A 26,087-nucleotide genomic window follows, 5' to 3' on the forward strand; every position below is an offset into this window, starting at 1 on the left:
CTTGCTTTTTCGATCACGATTAACAAGTCACTGGGGCAGTCTATTAAGTAATCCGGAGTGGATTTAAGGTAGTCATGTTTCCTCCACGCGAACAAATTTATTAGAAGATTGGAATACATAAATACCCGGGCAACGCCGGGCAATCGGCTAGTATATTATAAAGAAGCAGATGATAGGCGATGTGGTCGCAGTTGGCTTTCCAACCGCTAGAGGCTCTGGCCACAAGCTGTAGGCAAGACATGTGCTTCCATCTGTTAGTGGAAGGAGAGATCAGATGCCTTAGGAGGCATTCGTACGTTTGAAATTTCCAGTGTCTACTCTCGAAACGGGCATCCGACGGTTTGATTGGAAGTTTAATTCGATTTGGCTGATCGCGACGATGAGGATGAGTCATGTGATTGAATTGATAGGACACTCACAAAGAACCGTGCCGGGAGTCGTAGCGAGCTATGATTGGATGAAGATGGGCCAAAATAAGTACTCGCTAACCGGAAAAGAAAATCATATTTCGTTACATCTCATGAGAAGTTTAAGTAATAACGAGGTCCACTGGAGAACCCAATGCATTCGGAAATTCATATACAGTATATTAAAAATAACTTTATTTATGTGTGTAACTGCAACTATAAATGTAATTTTATGCTCTTTCAATTTTCATTTTATCAACAGATGATACATAGACGTTCATTTAAGTACATGAATAATGAAGTATTGTTAATTTGGTGTAAAGTAAAAAAAAATGTAAAAGGCTCCCTGTGCTTTGCACCACGCCATGAAGGAGTATAGGGGGTGTCGATTTAGGGCTCCACACTTTCTTCATCACGGCCGAAGGTGCGGGTGATGTGATCAAGCACCATGCCCCTGGTACCCACTTTGTTCGACGCTGGGTGGGCGCCGGAACAGCTTGAACAGGTGAAAAAATCCCGGTTCTCCCCCACCGGGGAGGTCTCTCACCTGGTAGTCAGGCGCCCCAACGAAGGATATATATTTTTAAACAATTTTACTTGGAATTTCTTCCACTTTTGACTAATCACGAAGATGAGGATGAGAGATGATACGATGAAGGGACACACACAAATAACACCCATGGCCAGGCTCGAATTCGAACCCGAAACCTCTGGCGTCATAGTTATACAGTTAATTGAGGGTAAATAACGCCACTACCTATCAATTTAGTACAATTATCATTATATTTATTTTATTTTAAAGTGTTTACAAATGATAGTGGAATCTGTATAATTTCATCGTTGGGACTAAATCAACAAATATTTGGCGCAGGCGTGTCGATCATTAGAGTCGCGTTTGTGAATCAACTAATTAACATACAGGGTGTTAACCGATGCTTGGGGTATGTAAGTGGTGACCCTTTCTTAGTACGACCGAATGCCAACTTAACTTCCACGTAGTACACCCTGTACTGCATTTTGCAATATAGTAGTATAATGGCCGCGATTAGAAAAAGTGATGAATTTATGGAACAAACACAGCCTTGTGTTATCCAGGAGTCAAACCTACGACTCCTAGCTTTTTATCACACGGCAATAACAACTCACGACCACGAATGCGAACTTTCGCATTCATACTTATGTTCAAAGTGATGATCTAATCTTACTGATTGAATGGAAGTGAATAACAAAAGTGCTGAGTATTGTGTGTTATGGATTAGGTGGAACAAGGATTCACAAATATCACCTCCTTTTAGTTTAGCATCCAATCTGTTGCCTACTTGAAATCTTCTATATTTTTATTTATACCCGAACATAGAATAATCCGAAATTAGAAAGTAATAACTAATAACAAACTACAGATCACTCACACCAATTTCCAATACAAGTGGTAAGAAATTTAATTTAGTATTTCCAGAATGACTTTTACTTGTAACCTACAAGGAAGAATAAACGCATAGCAAGAACGATGAACGATGTTGATAAGCAAATATCCATCTTCCTCAATTTCTTCATTAGATTGACTTCCATGCTTTTTCAATTGCTTTGATACAAGTGTTGTCATATTCAATAGTCATTTAGAGCTGGCCGCTCAGTATATGGCAGCCTTCTCACTAGGACGTGTATGAAATGCTGTTATATGCCTGCCAACACCCGTCACGGAGTGGTTTCACAGCGCGCTACGACGCCAGGGGTCCTGGGTTCGAATCCTGGGCTGAGCATAGATGTTTGCGAGTGTCTATTCATCAATTTCATCATATCATAACTCATCCCCATCTTTGCAAATTAGCCAAAAGTGGCACAAGAAAGCGAAGTAAAATAAACCAAATCAAACTAAACAAAATCATATCATCACTCATCCTCATTGTCGCGAATAGGCAAGAGTGGCAGAAAAGCGATGCTAAAAAACCTAAATTAAAAAAATCAGATATTCGGTTACACAAACTCGTAAAAGAAAATAACGTTAATAATTACTGCATCTTGAAATAAACGTAATCTTTTAATCTGCTTCGCATCGTACGAATATACGAAGTATTGAAACATTCATAAATGTATTTAATTGGGGGATGAACAGTTTAAAATATAGTTTTTAAAATAAAGTTACAACAATGAAGGGAAAAATATAAATTGAAGTAAGATCAAGAATTTAAGCTTTGTTTATTTTTTATTGCTAACACTATTTTTTCAATGGTCCTTCAATAACCACATGTGTAACATTTGGCGGAACAGGAAAATATTTAATGGCACATTTTAGTACGAAATAACGTTACTGATAATTATGGAAAAATAGAAGCCTTTATTAGCCATTTAAATTTCGTAAATGAAAGCATGATTGTAAAAATATTGGTTCTTTTGTTTCAGAACCTCTTCATCCTGGACGTCCAACACCACGCCCAACAACTTCAAGCACGTCAACAGCCGTCTCAATAACCACAAGACCAACATATCCAACCGAGTACTTCACCAGCCCGACAACAAGCCAGCAAAGCAGCACGAGTCAAGGATTCCCTCAGCAGGATCATCTCACCAGCATTGCTCCTGCCCAGGATATATCCGAGGAGCCAGTGCCTTTGCAGGAGAGCATTGCGAGTAAATCGCCACTCCCAGAAACAACCACTGCTGTCCTTCAAGATATCACAGCTCAACAATTACCTGAGGGTGTTGCCACCGACGGTTTGCCGCCGGAAATAACATTCACGCTGAAACCAGATGCCGAAACATCTGAACATCACCCTGAAGAACCCAATACAGCTGAAATAGATAAGGAAGGCTCACAAACAACTCAAGCATCTGATGTGAACGTTCCCTCGCAGGAACCAGAAACTCTGATTATTCAAATTATTGAAGATGACAAGGATGTTGAGCCTGCTGCTACTACTGCAACCACCACCACAACAACTACACAGGATGTTTCAGGTGCCACGCTGCCCTCAGAATCATCAGAAGTCGAAGAGCTTACTCAAACGGAAGATGACGCTAATTCCACGATGGTTGTTAGTGATGAAAAATCTTCCTCTGAACACCCTATAATAACTACAATTGCATTCAGTAGCGCTTCAGAGGACTTACATACGGTTTCACAACTTGCCGAGTCTTCTACCGGTTCATCGGACACAATGCCATTGTCCGACCTCGAACAGAATCTTCATCAACCACTTCATGACACACAAACAACCTTGATCGCAGGAACACAATACGAAGAAACGTCGCAGCATGAACTTGCGTCAACAGAAATTCCTACTGTTTTTATTGACGAATTACAAACACCTGAAGACAAAAGTACCCCAAGACCTCAATCTGATATAATTGAAGCTACTGTAATAGAGAGTGGGACGCCAGAGCAGCAGCAAGACGTTCAACAGCAAGATGTTCAAATTCTAGAAATACAAAACGATGAAAACACGCAAGATCCTACAGGTAGCACAGAAGGCCAGGGTGATCTACAAGAACACGCAAATGTAGAACCGAATCCTAAACCAATATATGAGGATCAAAATATCTACGACACAGATGTTAACCCTTACATTCCACAAGATATAGCACAAGATAGCGGAGAAGATTCTGTACAAAGTGAACACGAACAGCCGCAAGGAGAATTAGAAAATGATAACATTGAACTTAAAACGCACATTTTACAAGAAACTGTGAAAGACGAAAGTCAAATCGATGACCTACCAGAAGTTGAACAAGATATACAGAGTCAAAATTTGCATTCAAGTGATACAGATAATATTGCCCAGTCTCAAAATGAAGATTATGAAGAAAAGGACCAACACGGTGTACGAGAAAACATTGGAAATTCTCAACAACTCGAAAATACTAACACCGAATTGAAAACAAATAACAAAGAAACAACTGAAAGTAAAGATGAACTTAATCTAGATATTGATCAGGAAATCCAGCAAAAACCAGACACTGCAAATTTGTTGAAAGATACATCTGATACTGATCTACCAGGTACACATGTAAATCCAGTCGAATATACCTCCGAAATAAAAGAAAACGATGGACTGCAGGGTTATCAACCGATAGAAAATATTGCAAATATCAAAGATCTGATTGAAACGATTGTTCAAGCTAGAGAGCCAGTAGTCGTGTCAGAATTTGATATGGACGAACCTGTCGAACAGATGGATCAAGAACATACTGAATCAAGCGCTACAACCTTGAATGATGTTGTAATTTTGTCTCTTATAAAGCACACACCTCAGAATGAAATACAAAATGCATCTGAAACGGATTTGGAGTCCACACCAGAAGCTACAGGAGAGAGCATTACAGAATCATCTCAGATTAATGAGGAACAGCAACAATATCAAGATCCTGAAGAAGATTACTCATCGAATATCCAAACTGAAAACCAGGAAGCCCAAACTGCTCCTCCTACAAACGGCGAAATTCAGTCCACAACTGCTACCGAAGGAATTCCAATTTCAAATGATAACTCATTAAACGAGCAAACATCTAAAGAAGAAAATTCCGCTACACAACAATATCCAGTTTCTCCCACAGACAGCACATACGAAACGGATACAGAAACGGAAGAAACACTTATGCTTCGCCACAGTGGTTTACTGGAGAACAATAATTCTGACGCGAATGATGACTATTTGGAGACTGATGAAGATGCAGAAACAGGTACAGAGAAGAATATCAATGATTTACCAGAAAAAAATTCAACCACGCAAGAAAATCTCCACACAACTACAGAATCTGTTGATTTATACACAGAAGGGAAAATAAAGGAAAATTATAATTACACGGACGACAGCAGCACGCACTTATTCAACGAAGACATGTCTGTGGGCGGAGATGACATTTATAACAGTAACACTTCTGACCCATATTTGTCTACAGAATACCACAATAGTACTACAACGTACCCAAGTTTGGTTAATTCACGCGAGTCGAATACTGAAGCAGTAACGGAAGGTGACAACACAGAAGTGATAAAAACAGAATCAGAAAGTGAAGATATGATAACAGTATCAACAACCAACCCAACAATGGACTTCGCAAAAGAATCTTTCACAATATTGCCGAAAACACATCACGAAGAAAGCGAGGTTGGAGAATATCAAGATAATCAAACTGAATCACCAACAACCGAAGCAGAGCCTGTTCAAATTACATCAAGTGAAGGGGACGATCTTACACATGGCAGCGATGCAGAAGAAAATAACACACAAGAAACTACACCAAATGTCCAACAACAATATGCACTAAGGACAGCTAACCCTAGCCAATTTAACACAGACTCCGAGGGAATTATGCATTCCATTGATTCAACAACAAATTCAAATTTAAATGAAACTGCTGAAATTATGGATGCATCCCAAATAACAACTGAAAATTTTGCCAATTCTCAAACTAGTACAGATCAACATGAGCAAACAACATCTTCAGTAAACAGCGAAGACAACGATGATATTCAAGTTTTCTTTGTAGAGGTTATTACGGATGGCCGAAAAGTTACAGAAATCTCCTCAAGTGAGCAGCCTACGGAAGTGACAGTTGCACCAGAACTCAAGGAAGACATACTTTCAGGAACGAACCAGAGTTCAAACGAGACTGCTGATGATAATTTAACACATTATACGACAACAGAAGAAGCAGCAAATGAAGAACTAGGAATTGAACAATATGATATACTAACGGACAAAGAGGATGCCCTTCAGCAACAGAATATACCGTTCCTGGGTAAGATAGGCTCGTTAAGTAGTGAACACCAGGAAACAGTAGACCAAGTAGATCTAGCAGAAACTGACTCAGACGCAGAGTCTGAAGAAGTTAAACGATATGCAGCTAATGTTGTTACAGAGAATACAACAACGAATGAAACTGATACTATCAGAATTGTAACTGAAAATGAAACTCAGCAGCCTGATAATTATCTTTCATTAGATTCGTTTGTCACCACCACTTATGATAATTTAGATGCCTATGCTACAGAAGAATCTGCAGTTACGAGCGAAAGGCTTTTGACGACGCAATTAACGGAAGATTATAGTGATGAAAATGCAGAAGCTGCAATTGGTGAGCATAATAACCAAGAAAAAGAAATTGCAGAATTTACGACTATAAGTACAACACCTAGTGAAGTGAATCACGATAACGACCATACCATACAAACTAAGATTTACAAACCAGAAAATCTTGAAATTTTGGAAAAACACGAAATGCAGACAATGTCGAATCTGCAAGAAGATATAGAAGAAAATCTGTCTGGAACTGAAGCAATCACCGAGACGAATACAAGCAATGATCAAACACTTACACCAATCGGTTACACGGAACGGTCTGAAGATATGCCACAGCAAACTACTGAATTTTTAGAAGATGCATTAAAATCTCAAGAATCAGAAGATGACACGGATCTAAAGCAGCATGACTCAACTGTTTCCGAGAAAGAGCTGAATGATTCCGAGGATACAGTAAACGAAAAAGGGGATAGCGATAACACAAGTATCAATCTAAAATCAGGTATTCCACTTAACGAAGAAACAGATACAAGCATTGACTCTGAAGGAGAAAGTGAATACGACAGCAACAGAAACGAGGGAGAAGTTCAAACTACGAGTGAGGAAATGCAAGGAGTTACTGACTCCAGTATCAGTGAACATGTAACCTTTCAAGTAACCAGTGAGGAAACAGGTACAAAAAGTGAAACAGAAAGTATTACTGTTGGAGACGAGAACACCGAAAGAACACTGGACGAAAATTTAAGTGATTTTAGAGTAGCGCCAAACCAAATACCTGTAAACACTGTTCAATCTGAAGAACAAAAGCCTCATCTTCCCGACAGTGGCTTACAGGCAAGTTCTAGCATTGTAGAACTTCCGCCAGACAGCACGGATAATAACGAAACCGATTTAGAAGACAAGTCGACCGGTAACGTGAAATCTACAGGATTAGAACAGACAGTCATTAATGATGAATATGAGGTACATACAGATGCCACTCCCACATCAACAGAGTACTATACGAAAGATTCATCACAGAGTGAAACAGAAGGTGCAAATTCTTTCGAACTTAGAATGAAAGACATGAGCGAAGTGCTTAAGCAAGCTTCAGAGGAAACATATGAGGATGACAGCTCAGGTGATGGCAGGGAAGAAGCGTCTGCAGGAGCGGGAGAAATTGAAAACTACGAAACAACAACAAGCATGGAAATGTCCACCAACCAAGAAGTAGAAGATACAAATCGAGAAGAAAGCACGGAGAACTTTAATACTGAGACAATCACTGAGTTAATTCGGGAAGAAACTGAACAACCACAGGTGCCTGAATTTTATGCGGGTAAAAACTATGATCCTACTACAGATGCAGCTTCTACACACCAGGAAGAAGATGAACTCACAAGCACAGAAGAACCACCTGTAACAGTATATGCAATAGAGATAATTCCAATAAAAACTAAGATTAATCAGAACAATGAAGTCAGTGGGAATCAAGATTCACATGTTGAAGAACAAACATTAAAATCAGAAACTAGTCTAGAATTCAACGATAGTACATCGCCGCTCTATGATGCAGATGATCATGTAACGGACACTGATGACCGAGAATTAAGTACTGAAGGCATTTACGAAGATTCAAGGGAAACAACAGAGTCACAAACTGTAGCTGAATTTAAGTTGCAAGAACAAACTACCAGCAAAAGTGATGCTATGTCAGAAACGAGCGAAAAAATATACTCTTCAGAGGGAAGTGTTACGGAATTTCAAACCACGAGTACTGAATCGTCCACACAATCTACAACACAGAGTTCCGAAATTCACAGTTCCGTTGACGTAACATCGGACGATGAAGTGAAGGGAACGAAAGAAGTACTGTTAGACGACGAATTCTTACGAGAACAGCAGATACACAGAAATCCAGATGCAATACCTGGAGTTGAACCTGATTTTCAAAGATCGAGCAAACTTCAGATCAGAAGTCGACGATCTGCTTCTTCAGAATCGTGGATAGACCGTGTTGTCAGATACATCAACGAAGCAATCTTCGGCGCATAAGTGATGCTCTCACTCGGTGAGTTTTCGAAGACACGCTTCCAGAAAGGTCAGCCGTGACAAGCCATGAACTTCAGGGTGGAATTGGGGAAAGGTGGAAATGTTTGAGCGTGGTTCTCTGGGTGGTGTAATGTGTCTGTGTGAGTTGTGGGTTGAAACAGGAATTACTACTTACACAGATAGGAATTATGGGATTCTTCCAACGTACGTTTCCCTTGCATGCATTTGAGACATAAAAACAATACTCTGTGAGTGATTCAGTGCTAAAAGGAACAAAACATTGAGTGCCTATTTCTTTCGGTGATACGCTCCTGGCTCTAGGCTATTTTCTGCTCACATGAAAGAAAGGACATTTGGTGAATAGGTTAACGAGTTAGCTTTCTGGGTTCTTATTGCAGTGGATTGTACTTCCGCTTCAATTATTTTGGGCAACTTCGTGATAAAGTGCCTTACTGGTCTGTTCCATGCTATATAAACTGACATGTTTAAAGCGATAAACGGAAATGCAGTGAGAATGTATATTTTTTGTGTGATGATATTGTGCACTGTTTTTGTGTGAGTGTAGTTGTGTGTATGCAAGATGGTTGTTTCAGGTGAAGTTAATGTAAATGTACCTTAAGTGCCTTTGTTATAACATGTCCTAATTGCAAGATGCCTGAAGACAGTATTTTAACTGGCAAAAAAGGACCGCTAGCATTGCTCTCATTGTTTGTAACTGTGACTTCCAAAGACGATGCGCCACATATTGTGTACACATTCACGATATTTGTGAATAAACATTTTTGTATAATAAAATTGAATTTTGTATAATATTTACATTCATTCCCTCAAAATTTAGTTGCAATTGTCAAATATAACCAAATACTAGTCGCAACCTTCTCACTGCAGAATAAGCCTTACATTACACTTTATGGAATTTTAAAAATTGAGATGTTTCTTATTCATTATAAGTGCTGTATAAACTACACAAACACACAGATTTGCTTCCAGTTATGCACAGACAGGCTAATGTTTATAGTAGGATCCGAACCAGGTACCCATTGTCGTTTTTACTATTGTCATTTTGCAGGGAAAATACTAATACGTTTGAAACTACTTAATACAATATACCTTACGTAAAAATCAAGTTTCAAATTGATATAAAACAATAAAAAATGCTGTTCGAGACGAAGCTTCAGGTGATATTCGTAGCTCAAATCAATGAACTTGAATGTACTAGTTCTGGAAGTCAAATATATTTGTAGGCTGTTCGGGAAAAAGCACTTAAGTGAAAAATTAAATTTTACATAAGTCAGTTACTTATTTGTGTTTATTATTTTAATATGAAGCATTAGAGACATGATATACATTTCGGATCATGACTGTTTAGAATATTTACACATGCCCAGTATAAAATTATACTTATAAGATTTTATTTAATTGATTCAATGTGACTTAAATGAATACATGGAAAATCTGTTTTGTGACTTAAGTGATTTTTTCCCGAAGACCATATATTTATGAATTCTAACTGTGTTCTGTCGTTATCAAGCATTATTACTTCTGTAACAGTCACAAAACTTGTATATTTGAGTAATTTACCAGGAATAATATTCATAATCTATGGATGTTAAGAATCAACTCTGTCTCTGCAAAAAATTTCTTTCACCAACACGTTTGTATTAGTTAATTTTCTTCATGGGAGGGGGGACGCCTTTCACTTAAGACCACTAATACATATTTGTGAAACAGAAAGCGAATAGAAAGAATGAATATCACTTTCTATTTGTTTGTTTCAGTTTTTCTTTTAAGTCCACCTTATGCACAGAGCCAATCTTGACTGGATCTACAGTTTAACGAACGTTTAACAGATCCGAACGACTATATGTGCTTCCACCGGGTATCAAACCCGGGACCACATGATTACAATTTGACTCCTTTACCACTGCGTCATCGGGGAGGCCACACTTTTTCTTTGCAACGAGTTTTGAAGAGTGTAAGTAAAAGTTCGAAGGAACAAAGGCCAAAAAGGGTGATATGATTAAATGTTTACATAGTAAACTGCTTACACTGAACGAAAAACCCTAAAAATTATAATCTAATTCTAATGTTTTGAAAGTTACTTTTAAAAGTAACCGAGTTACAGTTGATTTATTGACTACTTGATTCAATTTTCTTTGCCTTTGTGTCCACAGGACACCAGGGGTTGCGGGTTCGAATCGCAGCCTCGGCTTGAGTGCACTTTGTAAGTGTTCTCTCATTCATTTCATCACATCATCACTCATCCCTACCTTTGCAATTATCCAAAAGTGGCAGAAAAGAAAGTAAAATAAATTAACACTACTAGTAACACTGTTAAGCCTTGCTTCCATGTTAATAAAACATTAAAATGCTGACCAAGTCAAAATTTATAGTATAAAAATATAGCTACATTAAAAACGTAACGTTTCCACCCTCTAACAGGGTCTTCTTCAGACGAATATTCACAATAAATTAGTTGTGAATTTATTGTGAATATTCGTTTGAAGAAGACCCTGTTAGAGGGTTGAAACGTTACGTTTCTAGTGTATATTTTTATACTATAAATTTTGCCTTGGTCAGCATTTCAATGTTTCAATAACTCTACGTAACAAGAAATTGCATTATAAATAGTTGATTTGATTTTACTTCGCTTTTCTGTCACTTTTGGCTAATCACGAAGATGAGGATGAGTGATAATATGATGGAGGGACACTCACAAAGACAATCCGAACCCGGGACTCCTGGATTGTAAATGAGAGGGATGAATGGTAGATAAGATGAAAATCATAAAGGGACAATATCAAAGAAAACTGCAAAAAACATGTAAATTCGAGTTTTTATTTTAAATCCACTTCATACACAGAGGCTAATATGGACTTCACCTACAGTTTAAAGTACGATCCGGTCTACTACAGGACCTCTTGATTAGAAGGCGACAAACGTTACCACAACGCCATCGGGAGGCCTCAATTGAGGGTTTTACACCGTCATTTCTGCAGTCAACGTTTTTCGAGTGTACTCAATCGGAGAGGCAAACAATAAGCTTTTGTATGTATTTATTTACCTTCAACAGACAAGTCTCCAATTACATATGCTGATATGATAAGAGTCACTCGGGGGAATACGCCCAACTTTTTGTTTGGCGGTTTATAGCTTCGCTAAATGAAGGAGTGTCAAATTGTCTTTATCTTTTTTTTATAGTGTTAATTACTGAAATATTTAGAAGCGATAAATGTAATGGAATTTATGTTACTTGAAGTGTATTTTTGTTTCTCTTATTGTACCTACTAGACTTTGCCGGTTAAGTGGTAGAACAGCCACAGGCTGAACTTCGCCCATGAATAAAGAAATTCTAATTCTAATTTTATTTCTAAAAAGCAAAAGAGAGAATGCAGTGCGTATGGTATGCGGAAACGAATTCGCCAATTTCAGTCCAAACATTTCAGACGTGCGTTTGAACGGGAGTCACCAGACGTAAAGACAATTAACGCTTGGTACGACAAATTCCTAGGCACTGGAAATATTAACCAGGGTTGTTAGAGGTCTAGGAATTTTAAATAAATTCAATTCCGGTCTAGGAGAGAAAATCAGCAAGCGTAAATGGGTAAAGAACCTTTTTATCTCTAAATTATTTCAATTCGGTCCGGACTTTTTTCCCTATCAATTTAAATACGATCCAGAAACCTTTTCTCCGAATCAGTTAAAATAGGTTCCAAGTTCCATATTGAAATGAAACAATACGCAACTTGGATCGAATACGGACCTGACGATAAACAATTATCCACTTGTGAGCATGAAAGACTAATCCAGGTGCTGGCTGTCTCGAGAATCTAAGGTACAAGGTAGAAATGGGCGAAACGCAAACGCTACGGTCACGTTACCCGTCTCCATGTAGTCCCATTCTATCACGCGCGTTCCTTCACTTGGTTGTAGCAGCACTGCCGTTATCTCATCGACGGCTCCTATTGGCTGCGGTTCCTGGATCGGATGTCGGAGCAACACGTGACGCGTTTGTTTGAACTCAATGTGACGCCACACTAATATAGTCCATTGCGTTATGTACAGTAACTCTTCGGCAAGGGAGTTTTTGAACCCAAGAGAGAACAACAGCATTTTGATTTATTCCCTGCGCTACGTTTTCTACAACCGCAGTGTGACATTCCAATGCAAAACGTACTCGCGGACATTTTTAGAAGGCAACTTTTAATCGGTCAACCCTGGTCGAGGAATTGTAAATAAATTCAATCCTGAACTGGGAGAGAAAATCAGCAAACGTAAATGAGTTCTAAACCTTTTCATACTTAAATCATTTCAATTCGGTCCAGGAACCTTTTTCCGGATCAATTTAAATACGGTCCAGGAACTTTTTTCCGGATGAATTTTAATTTGGTTCACGAACCTTTTTTCCAGAATGAACTTCAATTCTGTCCAGGAACCTTTTTTACGGAAGAATTTCAATTCGGTCCAGAAACCTTTTTTCCCCGCATCAATTTAAATACGGTCCAGGAACCTTTTTTAGGAAAAATTAAAATACGGTCCAGGAACCTTTTCTCAGTGTAACAATACGCAACTTGGACCGAATTTAAATTGTGTGAGAAAAAAGTTCCGGTCCTGCAGCGGAACCCAATAGAACCAATTAGAATTTATGGATTACTGGACCTTAAACAACTCTGGTATTAACCGACAGTCAGGTCGACAGCGGTTCGAAATCGAATATCTGCTAGGCATTTTAATGGTTAAGACAAGAGCCCACGCAGCAGAAGTGCACTAAGTTAAAAACCTTACCGCAAACCGCAAGGCTCTATGTCGAATAGTTTCCTCACAATTGTAATTTGAAATCAGGAAGGTTTTTTGTGGACACTCTGTATTATAAAAATCGTCCAATAATTTGTGGACATGGTTTATGTTGTAATGCTTTCTATTTCGAATAGCAAAGCAACGATATAATTTGGATATAAATAGAAAAATCAGATAAGCCTGTATTTGTGACGAACTCCTTTAAGCTCGGTAGAAGAGAAACTTTCTGCAATTCTGAAGTAACCTACTAATTACCTCTGCTGTGCATGTTGGCAGGTTCATGCGAAGAAGCATGCGATGCCAATGAGCAGAGGCCTCCGGTGCGGTTTCCCCTCGCGAGAAGAGATGAAAGTCTGCCAAGGGGAAAGTGCATCCGTCTCCAACGAATAAGGTGAGAGTACGAGAACGAAATTCAAATGTGGCACGAAGTATCCAAGCGACGTGCAAGACTGTTTGGAGAAAAGAAGAGCTCTTTGTGGGTGCCACTGCTTTCACTCCTTTTACGCTACATGCAAAATTATTTTAGGAAATAAATCAAAACTCACAAATAAAATATTCAGCTGATTTTAGTCCACATATGAAACAGTTATTACATGCTTGATTGATTGATTTGTTATTTTACATCGCACTTCTGAAACTTTTGGCTAATCGCGAAGATGAGAATGTGTGATGATATGATGAATGGACATACAAACAATACCTATGCCCAATCCAGGATCTCTAGCGTTGTAGCGCAGTGTGCTAACCACTCTGCCACGGAGACCGACAGTTATTAGATGCATTTATTAAACTAAATTCTTCACAAAAATAAAAATTCAAACTAAACTAGGGGCTAATTGACTTTGGTGTACACAAAGCTACCGTCTAAAATTGTGAGGTACGCCACCTACAAACAGACACACAGGCTTGATATGAATTATAGACTTCCTCTGTAAACACCACAACCTATTTTTTTTTCAGTTGAAGAAGGAAAATACAATTGCTCTCTTTCATGTACAACATTATGAACCATAACATCCAACTTCAACGTACTAAAGGGTCTACCAATTTGAACGCCAGAACTTTGAAAGTGTGTTATGGTAACACTGACTGGAATGACGAGATGGAACTGTGACATCTGTGTGCAGTAGTCTGTGGCAAGTTATCATGGAGAGAACACAATGCAACAACGCATAGAAATTATTCGAATTTATTATCAAAAATCGTGTTCAGTTCTACAGACATTTCGTGCATTGAGAGGAAATTATGGTCAACATAATCGACCGACAGAACAAAGAAAACTGTATGATTTGGGCAGATGAAAATCCGCAAGTGATCCTAAGAAAGTGACTGTGTGGTGTGGTTTTTGGGCCAATGGCGTGATCGGGCCTTACTGTTTTCAGGACCAACATGGAAATCAAGTGTCTGTCAATGGGGAGCTATACAGGGATATGGTGGTGCAGTTTTTGTGACCTAAACTGGCAAATCTTGACATCAACAATGTGTTTTTCCAAGAGGACGGTGCAACTTGCCACACAGCTCGCCAAACAATTGAATTATTGCAGGAAAAATTCCCCGGACGAGTTCTGTACAGAAAGGGTGAGGTGAACTGGCCACCAAGATCATGTGACCTAACCCCCCTGTATTATTCTCTACGGGGATATGTCAAATCTAAGGTCTACGAGACTAAGCCACGCACAGTTCGTGACCTGAAACGGACCATCGAACGAACCATTGAGGCTATACCGCTCAAAATGTGTGCAGACGCGCTGGAAAATTGGACATTCAGAATCCTTTCCACCCACCGAAGCAGAGGAGGACATTCGAACGACATATTGTTCAAAACACAAAGCCATTGTTTGCTCTTTATATGTTATATTATCACTTGTGGTTTTCATTCTATCTAATTTTAAAGATCTGACGTTCAGATTGGTAGACCCTATAGAACAAATACACGGGGTCGATTTTACTGTAGCAATATAAAATCAATCATTGTAAATAAATCACATATCAGAAGAATGTGTGAACTATGCAATAGATGTTTCGAAAGGGAACCAAAATTAGATATATTTCACATGCCTATTCAGGGTGGCTACTCTGGGATCTTGATAAAATTCAAGTATAATTCCCGGTTTTCAAAACGAACTTTCCAAAAATTCAAGGGTACAAGAAGATGTTTTCTCTGTTTCAACCTAAAGTATAACCGCCTCTCACCACCCACTCACAGAGACACACAAATATATTAGCAATATAAAGGGTCTGTGTGATTCCAATTTATCCAAAAATTATAATTTAATTCAATTATACGATATATATATTTAAAATAAGGTGCGAAGTTTACATTTGCCATTTCTCAGACAAGAAATACATCTACAAACACAAGTCACAAATGTTACGGAAAATTGTTAATTGTACAAGAATTTCACACTCTAATTTACCTAATCAACTTCCAAGATATCTTGCGTCTCTCAGATAGATTGTTCTGCAAAGAACACTAACAAATCAAACGCACTCAGAGAATTCTGTTTTATTTTCCAGCCAGCTCTTTTTTCTTTTCCATCCTCGATAAAAATAAAGGCTAAACTGTGAAAAACTTTCCTCGGGGCATTAATAAATATGTATAAATTCAATTGGATTGGGATTAATAGAAGTTGCCAATTGTCACGTCTACGGAGAAAAATTCACGTAGAATTCATGCATAATTCCCGGTGAGTACCCACCCTGCTACTGAGACCTTCAAAAAGCTATTTAAAGTGTAGAAGAATAAACGTAGGCATTGAAAATATGAATGCTAATTTCCTAAATACGTATTTATTTCCAATTTCTATGATATCATTTAGCTACAGGTTTTAGCTACTTTATCACATACACAGGCTATTGCATTACTTTCATGTTGAATACTGTAAATTGGTTCACACCTGTTGTATTCCGTTAAATAAATAAACCGATCTTTAAAAAAGTTGTGTCAGAAGTGATTATGACCTAAAATGAACGACATACGTAAAAATATGTCAACTTTCATGTGTCATGAATTGAACAATTCCTTAGGATGATTGATTGATTGATTTAAAATCGGTGGGTGCGTCGTCACATGTAGCCATTTTGCACCCTTCAATGTATTCAGAAAATAATTCAAATCATTGATGAAGGATGGAGAGTAAATGTAATGTTATGAACAGAGTTAGGATTTTTAGGTGCGCACCTTTTTTTCATAGTGAAAGTGAGACCTCTCTGGAAGGACTCAGTGTGTGAAATGTTGCCTGAATGTGAGAATGGAGCTAATTTTCCAGCACCTTTTTTCCCCTTTTTTGATAACCTTTCCCCTTCCCTCCCTTTTCTGGGACATTTATCTACTTTCCCCCTTTTTCGTGTTCTTAATCGCTTTTCCTCCCTTTTTTGTGTCCTTTTACTGGTGTTGTTAAATATATTTCCCCAGCAAATCATTGAATTTTTATTTTCTTTTTTCGCGACACTTTTCTCTTTATGTTTTCACATTGTTAACTGAAATTGAATGTATTTAAACTGTGCTTGATTGTTGCCTATTTGAAATCAACAATGGAAAGACCGCTACTGATCGCCGTTATTTTTTTTTAAGATAAAAGGAAGAAGGAAACTCAGTTTGGTCTTGGAAGCAGTGAAGCAATAATGTGTTTCTGAAGTGGTGGGTTTCATGTTTCATTTGTGCGCAGTGGACATATATTGTTTGTGGATGTAAGTTACTTGCCTGCTCTTTCACTCTGTTAGATCCAAATATTTTGTGTACATTCTTACAAGTACCTGTCGACAGCCATCAAAAGCTTAGAAGAACAAGGCGTCGAAAAGGAAAAAGAATGGGATATCTTTGCTACTGTGAGGGGGCAGTTAGATGGTTTTGCCAGAGACAAACTTGAGGCTAGTCTTCACAAGAATCTGGATGTTGTGGAATTTGCCACTTCCACAGAGTTGCCATTCCGAGTGAATATTAACTTTGCCCCACTTGTTTCTGTGGATGTAGAGAGAAGCTTCAGCTTATATAAAGATATTTTATGTCCGAAAAGAAACAAACTCACTTTTAAAAATTTAGAAATGCTTAATGGTGTAAGGTACAACAGCTTTGTGTTTTTCCCCCGACTCTGGTGAATAACTGTAACACAACTTATGTGTGTGATGTGTACACAGCTTCAAGTGAATAGCTTAGACTAATAAAACAGGAGGGGAAAGTTTTAATAAGTAGTATAATTATCAGCACGTTTTTTTGCCCCAATCAGCACCTTTCTTTGTTTGCCCCAATCAGCACCTTCTTTGCCCCTTTTTGGGTCTTATTATAGCACCTTTTCCCTTCCTTTTTCCCAATGAAATTTTCCCCTAAAAATCCTAACTCTGGTTATGAATATGTAAAAGTAGTATCGTTATGTGTGTTTCTTCATACATTCACCACGCATCATCATCGTCGTTCATGTATTCAATGCAAGGATGACAACACAACTGACAACTGACAGCATGCACAAAGCTTATTTCAATAAATGTTTGAATAAAGTTTTAATTGTTGGCTACAAACGAGCAAAAATACAATAAATGTAATAGGATTGAATTAATATTGGATTGTCCTACAAATACGAAGAAAAATTGTTTCATAAATTCCATAAGCACATTTTTCTGGCCTACTAAAAAAATTAGAAAATTAAGAATTGTATTTAAAATCTTTCTACCTGCACTGCATTTAAATTTCATCATGATCCGACTACAAGTTGTTTTTTTTTTATTTCTTTATTTATAGAAACTCAAAGAGAGCGGTTGCTTGGAAATCACCAAAAAAAGGCACTTTATTGTTCTCACGACGGTAAAAACTTGAAGGTATGGTTGCGATAGCTTCACGCAGAATTGAATATGCTAAATTTTGATGTAACTCGTTTTTATGTAGGTCTACCAGTTAGTTTTTTAATTGGGAGTCCAAACTCGAGCATCTACAATTTTTAGTCTGACAGTAGTGTGCATCCACCCCCTTTTCGCTCATTTTTAACATATTTTTCATACGGTATTGGTTTTACCAACGTTTTCATATCGTTGCTTTACTCCTCGTTGGTTGATTGATTCGTTGCGTTTGTCTTTAAGTCCACTTTACAGGAAGGCCAAACGGGGTTTTGGTTGATTGATTCATTGCGTTTGTTTTTAAGTCCACTTTACAGGAAGGCCAAACGGGGTTTTGGTTGATTGATTCATCGCGTTTGTCTTTAAGTTCACTTTACAGGAAGGCCAAACGGGGTTTTGGTTGATTGATTCATTGCGTTTGTTTTTAAGTCCACTTTATGCATAGAAAGGCTCAACGGGATTTTGGTTGATTGATTCATTGCGTTTGTTTTTAAGTCAATTTTATGTACACAGGAAGGCTCAACGGGATTTTGGTTGATTGATTCATTGCGTTTGTTTTTAAGTCCACTTTATGCATAGAAAGGCTCAACGGGATTTTGGTTGATTGATTCATTGCGTTTGTCTTTAAGTTCACTTTACAGGAAGGCCAAACGGGGTTTCGGTTGATTGATTCATTGCGTTTGTTTTTAAGTCCACTTTATACACAGGAAAGCTCAACGGGATTTTGGTTGATTGATTCACTGCGATTGTCTTTAAGTCCACTTTATACACATGAAGGTTCAACGGGTTTTGGTTGATCGATTCATTGCGGTTGTTTTTAAGTCCACTTTATGCACAGGAAGACTCAACGGGATTTTGGTTAATTGATTCATTGCGTTTGTTTTTTAAGTCCACTTTATACACAAGAAGGCTCAACGGGATTTTGGTTGATTGATTCACTGCGTTTGTCTTTAAGTTCACTTTACAGGAAGGCCAAACGGGGTTTTAGTTGATTGATTCATTGCTTTTTATTTTTAAGTCCACTTTATACACAGGAAGGCTCAACGGGATTTTGGTTGATTGATTCACTGCGTTTGTCTTTAAGTCCACTTTACAGGAAGGCCAAACGGGGTTTTGGTTGATTGATTCATTGCGTTTGTTTTTAAGTCCACTTTATGCATAGAAAGGCTCAACGGGATTTTGGTTGATTGATTCATTGCGTTTGTTTTTAAGTCCATTTTATGTACACAGGAAGGCTCAACTGGATTTTGGTTGATTGATTCATTGCGTTTGTCTTTAAGTTCACTTTACAGGAAGGCCAAACGGGGTTTTGGTTGATTGATTCATTGCGGTTGTTTTTAAGTCCACTTTATGCACAGGAAGACTCAACGGGATTTTGGTTGATTGATTCATTGCGTTTGTTTTTTAAGTCCACTTTATGCACAGGAAGGCTCAACAGGATTTTGGTTGATTGATTCATTGCGTTTGTTTTTAAGTCCACTTTATGCATAGAAAGGCTCAACGGGATTTTGGTTGATTGATTCATTGCGTTTGTCTTTAAGTTCACTTTACAGGAAGGCCAAACGGGGTTTTGGTTGATTGATTCATTGCGTTTGTTTTTAAGTCCACTTTATGCATAGAAAGGCTCAACGGGATTTTGGTTGATTGATTCATTGCGTTTGTCTTTAAGTTCACTTTACAGGAAGGCCAAACGGGGTTTTGGTTGATTGATTCATTGCGTTTGTTTTTAAGTTCACTTTATACACAGGAAGGCTCAACGGGATTTTGGTTGATTGATTCATTGCGTTTGTCTTTAAGTCCACTTTACAGGAAGGCCAAACGGGGTTTTGGTTGATTGATTCATTGCGTTTGTTTTTAAGTCCACTTTATGCATAGAAAGGCTCAACGGGATTTTGGTTGATTGATTCATTGCGTTTGTTTTTAAGTCCATTTTATGTACACAGGAAGGCTCAACGGGATTTTGGTTGATTGATTCACTGCGTTTGTCTTTAAGTCCACTTTACAGGAAGGCCAAACGGGGTTTTGGTTGATTGATTCATTGCGTTTGTTTTTAAGTCCACTTTATGCATAGAAAGGCTCAACGGGATTTTGGTTGATTGATTCATTGCGTTTGTCTTTAAGTTCACATTACAGGAAGGCCAAACGGGGTTTTGATTGATTGATTCATTGCGTTTGTTTTTAAGTCCACTTTATACACAGGAAGGCTCAACGGGATTTTGGTTGATTGATTCACTGCGTTTGTCTTTAAGTCCACTTTATGCACAGGAAAGCTCAACGGGATTTTGGTTGATTGATGTATTGTATTTGTTTCTAAGTCCACTTTATTCACAGGAAGACTCAAAGGAATTTTGGTTGATCCATTCATTGCTTTTGTTTGTAAGTCCTTTTTATGAACAGGAAAGCTCAACGGGACTGCATCTAAAGTTTAAAGTTAGTAGTAAAGAAAGTAGCTATTCTCTGTAAAGCCCGAAGCAGATGGAAAAGAGGGCGACCCAGGAGGCGATGGATAGATGATGTGGAGACAAAAGGCACAAGACAGATAGGAATGGATCCGCATTGTTGAGAAGGCTAAGACTATACTACAACGGCTGTAACGCCAAAGGAAGAAGGAGGTACAAAAGAAACGCTCAAAAACAAAAATAAAAAATAAAACACTGTGGCTGGTAGTATGCCATGTTTCGCAGATTTGTGTATTTCTTGCAACACTGGCTGGCATGCGTCGTTTCACAACAGGACGCAAAGTCACAGATGCAATCAGATGTTGTGTTGGGTTGTCAGAATTCAGACGGCAAACGGGCATTTTTAACGTCCGTAGCGCCGAAACTAAGCACCAAAATGATACAGAGAAAGGTTGTTTCTCTTTATGTCTAACGTTTCTGTTGTCCGCGCTCCATTTAAGGGTGTCTACTAAATGTCTGTTTTTAAATTCCAGGTTTTTTCCAGGTTTGTCCAGGTCTATATTCTTTAAACAAAGAAAAGTTGTTATACCCCTACCAGAAGGCCAGTTGAGAAAATTTTGAGTAACTAACAAAAGCAAACTGAGTTCTCACCTTTAACTGCCGTGTAATTCATAACATATCCCTTGGTAGTAGTATATTTTTACATTTTGTTCTTACTACAAAAGTTCTAAAAATTATTAATTTAAATTCTAAGCATATGTTAATTTATATAATTACATGTTACTGCATATTCTTCTTGGATGGGGATTGGCCAGTTACTTTATTTTTACAAAATTTACTCATACTCATACATACTTGGTCATACCCAGGACCAAGCTTTCACTGACTTTCTCAAAATTAACGAATAAATCCCTTGAATCGCAGCATTCCCCCCAAAATTCAAGTGGAGGCAGTGACAGACTCTGCTCAGGTATCCCCGTGGTTGCCATCCACTTACTCACAAAACATAAACCCCTAAGTGAAGTGGACATATGTAGTGAAAATGGTAATTTTGAGAAAAATCCAGGTTTGTGGTTAAATTCCAGGCTTTTTCCAGGTTATCCAGGTACAAAAGTAGATTCCAGACTACTTCCAGGTTTTCCAGGTCAGTAGACACCCTGCATTTTAATGACACCCTCTGTACACATGTGTATGTGTGTATTAATGTAAAATGTCTTGAGAAATGTGTTTAGAGTTGAGCTGAAAATGGAAAGGGCAGTAACTCTCTTCTGAACCGCTAACAATAACGAACAAAGAACAAATGAATTCTCTGAAGAAGCAAGCCAGCCACAAGAACTGCAACTTGCTCAGGAAGTATTATTGTACGGGAAACTTTCTACCGACCACAACTAACAAAGGAATAAATATTTCCCTTTAAAATACGAAAGAATCCATTCTTAATAAAGCCAGGAGAAACCTTTGTAAGTGCTCAATGGCTGGATTTTCATTACAATAGCGGAGACAGATTTCACTTTCGTTGATGGCGTACGTAGAGGGGAGCTCATAGGGCTACAGCTTCATGTTTAAAATGAAAGCAGTAAATAAAAAAAAACTGTTAAATGCAATCCACGATTAATACCAACGCCGATTACCATTGTTGTCTCTTAAGTTTTAAAACGAAGGTTGAAAATGGTAATTACGAAATATTTCATTGGGCATCCTGTCCTCTCCCAGAACGCAGCTATGTAACAATCACCTTTATAATTCCAGGCACATAATAATAATAATAATCCTGCGTATACCAGTGGTTTGTGTGAATTTGAGATATTTTTCACACAACTTTATTCCTACAGGAAATGATCATTATATCTAGAATGACTTTTTAATACAACAAATTACTACGCTGGGCCAAAGGTTCACAAACTTCTTTGTTTCACGGCGCCCTTATTGTCTCAAGATTTTTCCGAGACGCCTAAGTCAGAATGTAGACCTACCTAACACTTGCAACGCTCAGTTATTGTGGCTAGGTTGCTTGCGTTCAGTTTAAAAATAAACACACATTTCAAATTCAGAAATATTTTACATGTAAAAAGTACTAATAAGCATTTGGAAACATCATATCATTGACTAATAAGTAAGTATCAATTCAGTGAAAATATTGGAACATTTCGGGGCGTCCCTGTAGGAGAGCCACGGCACCCCAGGGCAACGTGGCGCACACTTTGGGAACCTCTGCACTAGGCCATGAACTGTGAATTATAGAAAATGACCATTTATTAACACGCTGCTTTATAAAAGCATGCATAACTATTTTTATAGCTACATGTGAGAGGGAAATAATTAACATTCCCGTCAACCACTAGTGTACCCAGGATTTTTTTCGGAGAAAGCTGGCATTGTAAAACTGTGTATCACATAGCTGCTTTCTAGCTAGGGGTAAGATAAACTATGAAATATTTTGCAATTACCGCCTTTAACCTTCGTTTTAAAAGCTGTTCAAAGACACGTCATTTTAAGAGGAGAAATGCATTTACCCTTTTGGTGTTCCGGAGTACTGCTTTCAATAGAAAGTTTTGATTATCTCAAAATTTCGGGACGGCAATAAGCCCCGCGTACGCCAGTGCTTGGAACAACAAAACGAAACTGATTCTTCACAGTAACAATGATTGCTTCGCATGCCACGCGCCTAGTACAATGAACCGTGCGATAAAATATTCGAGTCTGAATCCGAAGCCGGTTTGAACAACGCACGTTTGTTTCCTTCTGTCCACTGAAGTGCTGCAAAAACATTAGGGGATAGATTTCTAGCATTAAAGAAAGTCATTCAGATCAAATATCGAATTAAATTATTCAAACATACATTTTACACAGCGGAAGCCAGAAATGCATGGATTGCACTTTAAATCACATGTCTCTACCGAGCGTATGTTTTGTAAAATAAATGTTTGTGTACATTATATCGTTAGTAATGGGTAATAAATTAATTCTACATGTTCTGTTGTACTCTTAATTATGAAAAATATTTGCATTATTATGTAATAGTGCTGTATCACAGCCTAGAGTGTTTTCACGAATTAAATACATGAAAATACTGTTTTAAATCAACTTTTTGCTTATACCTAATGGAATTGGACATAAAGTTTAAGGTGGGATACGAACCGCTGTGCGATGTGCCTCCGCCAAGTGAAGCAGAAACTCCCTTGATTACAAAGGGACCACCAGTACACCCTGATTGATTGCAACTACTCCATTGGAAAGATTTATGATTGGGTTGGTGTTTTAAGTCTACTTTATGCACAGTAAGACTAATCGGGACTGGACCTACAGTTTAAAGTTGGATCCGAACCAACCACTATGTGGCTCCACTGGCTCTCGATCAAAGACCCCTTAATTACAAGCCGACGTCGCTACCACTGCGCCATCTGAAAGGCCCATAAAACATTTATGAAACCCAGTATTATTGTACGTTATGTAATTCGCCAAAATATAATTTCACTATCTTTTAGTTAATCGTAAACGCCCACCTGAAAATACGAGTGAGATTTCTTCCTCGTTTCGCACAAACACTATATAAAAGCGTCGTAAAAATGCATTAGTCACAAAAAAATATGAAGTCATAAAATGTTGACGCGTGGGAAGAGACAATGCTGAGCTCTCTTGAGTGTGACATTCACAATTAACCTTTCACTCTGCAAGGAGCGTGTAGCAGCGGTAGCAACGACACACAAAACACGAGAGGCCAATGCAGACGGCCGCAGGTTGTAAGAGGACACAACTTAAGATGGAAAGAAGCGTTGAATGAGGTCACGAGGTGAAAGGAGAAGAGCCTGCTAACAATGTTGCTACTCGGAAGAAAATTCGCTCAAGATTCGCAGGATTTTGGTTAAGTGACGAATGGGAGATCTGTACAAAAGTGTTTTACAGGTTTCTTCTATAAGTTAATTTTAGAATAACAATTCATAAACGACTTTCTTGTAGAAGCAAAGTCAACAACACCACTTTTCTCAATTGAAGATTAATTGAGTACACAGAAGCACATTATATTCAGCTCTCATCATTGAAGCATCCTAGTGCAGAGAAGCCATTCTTAACTAACTCTCTGGCCTTCTTAAAGCTGAAGGTTTATGGCTGTAACATCACAAGCCTTCCATATGTCCCTATCCTGAGCAAGATCAATCCAATTTCTTCCATCCTTATCGATATTTCGTATTGGCCCATCTCAACGTTATCCCTCCGTCTTCGCCTTCCTACAGGTCTCTTACCATCAGGTTTCCCCAAGAAGAATCCTGTAGACTATTCTTTCCTCTCCCATTCGTGCCACATGGCCTGATAACCTAAGTTTTCTTGATTTAATTATTCAAATAATGTCTGGAGAGGAATACAGCAGGCATTCTTAGAAATACTAAAGCTTATATTGCACAAGGGTGTCTACAATTTCGTAGAAAAAATTCCCTGACTTTTCCAGGTTTTCCAGTCCAAGAACAAAAACTTTTTACACGAAGTTATTAGGGTAATTCTTTTATTTGCACATGTGTGTAAGAAGGTCACTACATTTCACACTTAAAATCCCACTTAACCAAGTTAAGTGTAATAACGTGAATGAAAACTGAACGGAAATTAACTGCTGTATAGGGGAATACAAAATACTCACCACATGTTGACTAATGGTAAAGGGAAAAATAATGTTTATAAAACATTATAACAATTATACTATAAATAATACATAATTATAGTAATATATGTATTAGCCTTAATATTAACCAAACACAATCCAAAAATTGCAACTAGAAAGTGGTAAATGGTAATAGTAACTTACTGTAGTAGATTTCTACATGAAAATTTAAGTGCAATTCCTACCGGAACTACCGTAAATACTCAGTATATGAAACTGGATCATGGTTCGTTTGAAACAAATTATGCATTTCTTGCTTTTTCTATTTTTCTTTTATCAAAAACTACTTTTATTGCACTACTACAAAAATGATGAATTTTCCAGAAACAGTAAATTTTCCTGACTTTTCCAGGATTTCCAGACTGGTAGACACCCTGTTGTTATACGTTATCAGCTTGCAGTACGAAAAAACGGGTTCAACTTAAAAGATGGCAAGATGATAATGATGGAATCGATGAAGGGAAACCATCTGAGCAGCTCTGCTTTCCGTGTTGAAAGAAATAGCTATTCTCATCAACTTCTCCGGGGATGTTCTGTAATTGAGCCCGTTTGGCAAATGATAAGAGATGTTTGGCACTTGCCACCTTCCGCATCGTATTATACAGTTTATCGATTTCGATTTAGGTTTGGTGCTTTAAGTTCACTTTATGCACAGTAAGGCTAATGAGGACTGGACCTACAGTTTAAAGTGGGATCCGAACCACTATGTGTCACCACCGGGTATCGAACCCGGGACCCCTTGATTACAATGCGACGACGCTACCACTGCACCATCGGGGAGGCCCTGTATTATGTTTAGAAACATCAGTTAAGAACTCCTTTGAATAGTTGTGCAAGTATGTCATTATATAGAACTAAAATAAACATTCACAGACTAACAAAAAACGCTAAACGTATTCAACTGTCAACTTCTCTTCCACGTAAGTACATCGTGGACTGCAACTTGGAGACAAAC

The 26,087-nt window shown here is 38.1% G+C and overlaps 2 protein-coding genes across 2 annotated transcripts in view; one reads left to right on the forward strand and one right to left on the reverse strand.

Moving 5' to 3' along the window:
* LOC145992063 (uncharacterized) overlaps window positions 1-9,255 on the forward strand; it is a 96,492-nt gene extending 87,237 nt beyond the window's left edge. The window contains exon 6 of the mRNA XM_083128227.1: window positions 2,808-9,255. Coding sequence (XP_082984353.1) covers window positions 2,808-8,461 — 5,654 coding nt within the window. The 3' untranslated portion in view covers window positions 8,462-9,255. The remainder of the gene's footprint in view (window positions 1-2,807) is intronic.
* The window catches only part of LOC145992437 (DNA oxidative demethylase ALKBH2-like), a 257,798-nt gene that overhangs the window by 131,447 nt on the left and 100,264 nt on the right, over window positions 1-26,087 (reverse strand). The gene's annotated exons all lie outside the window — the stretch shown is intronic.

This window comes from Lepisma saccharinum, chromosome 9, assembly GCF_977018435.1.
Source record: "Lepisma saccharinum chromosome 9, izLepSacc3.1, whole genome shotgun sequence".
Classification (NCBI taxonomy): Eukaryota; Metazoa; Arthropoda; class Insecta; order Zygentoma; family Lepismatidae; genus Lepisma; species Lepisma saccharinum.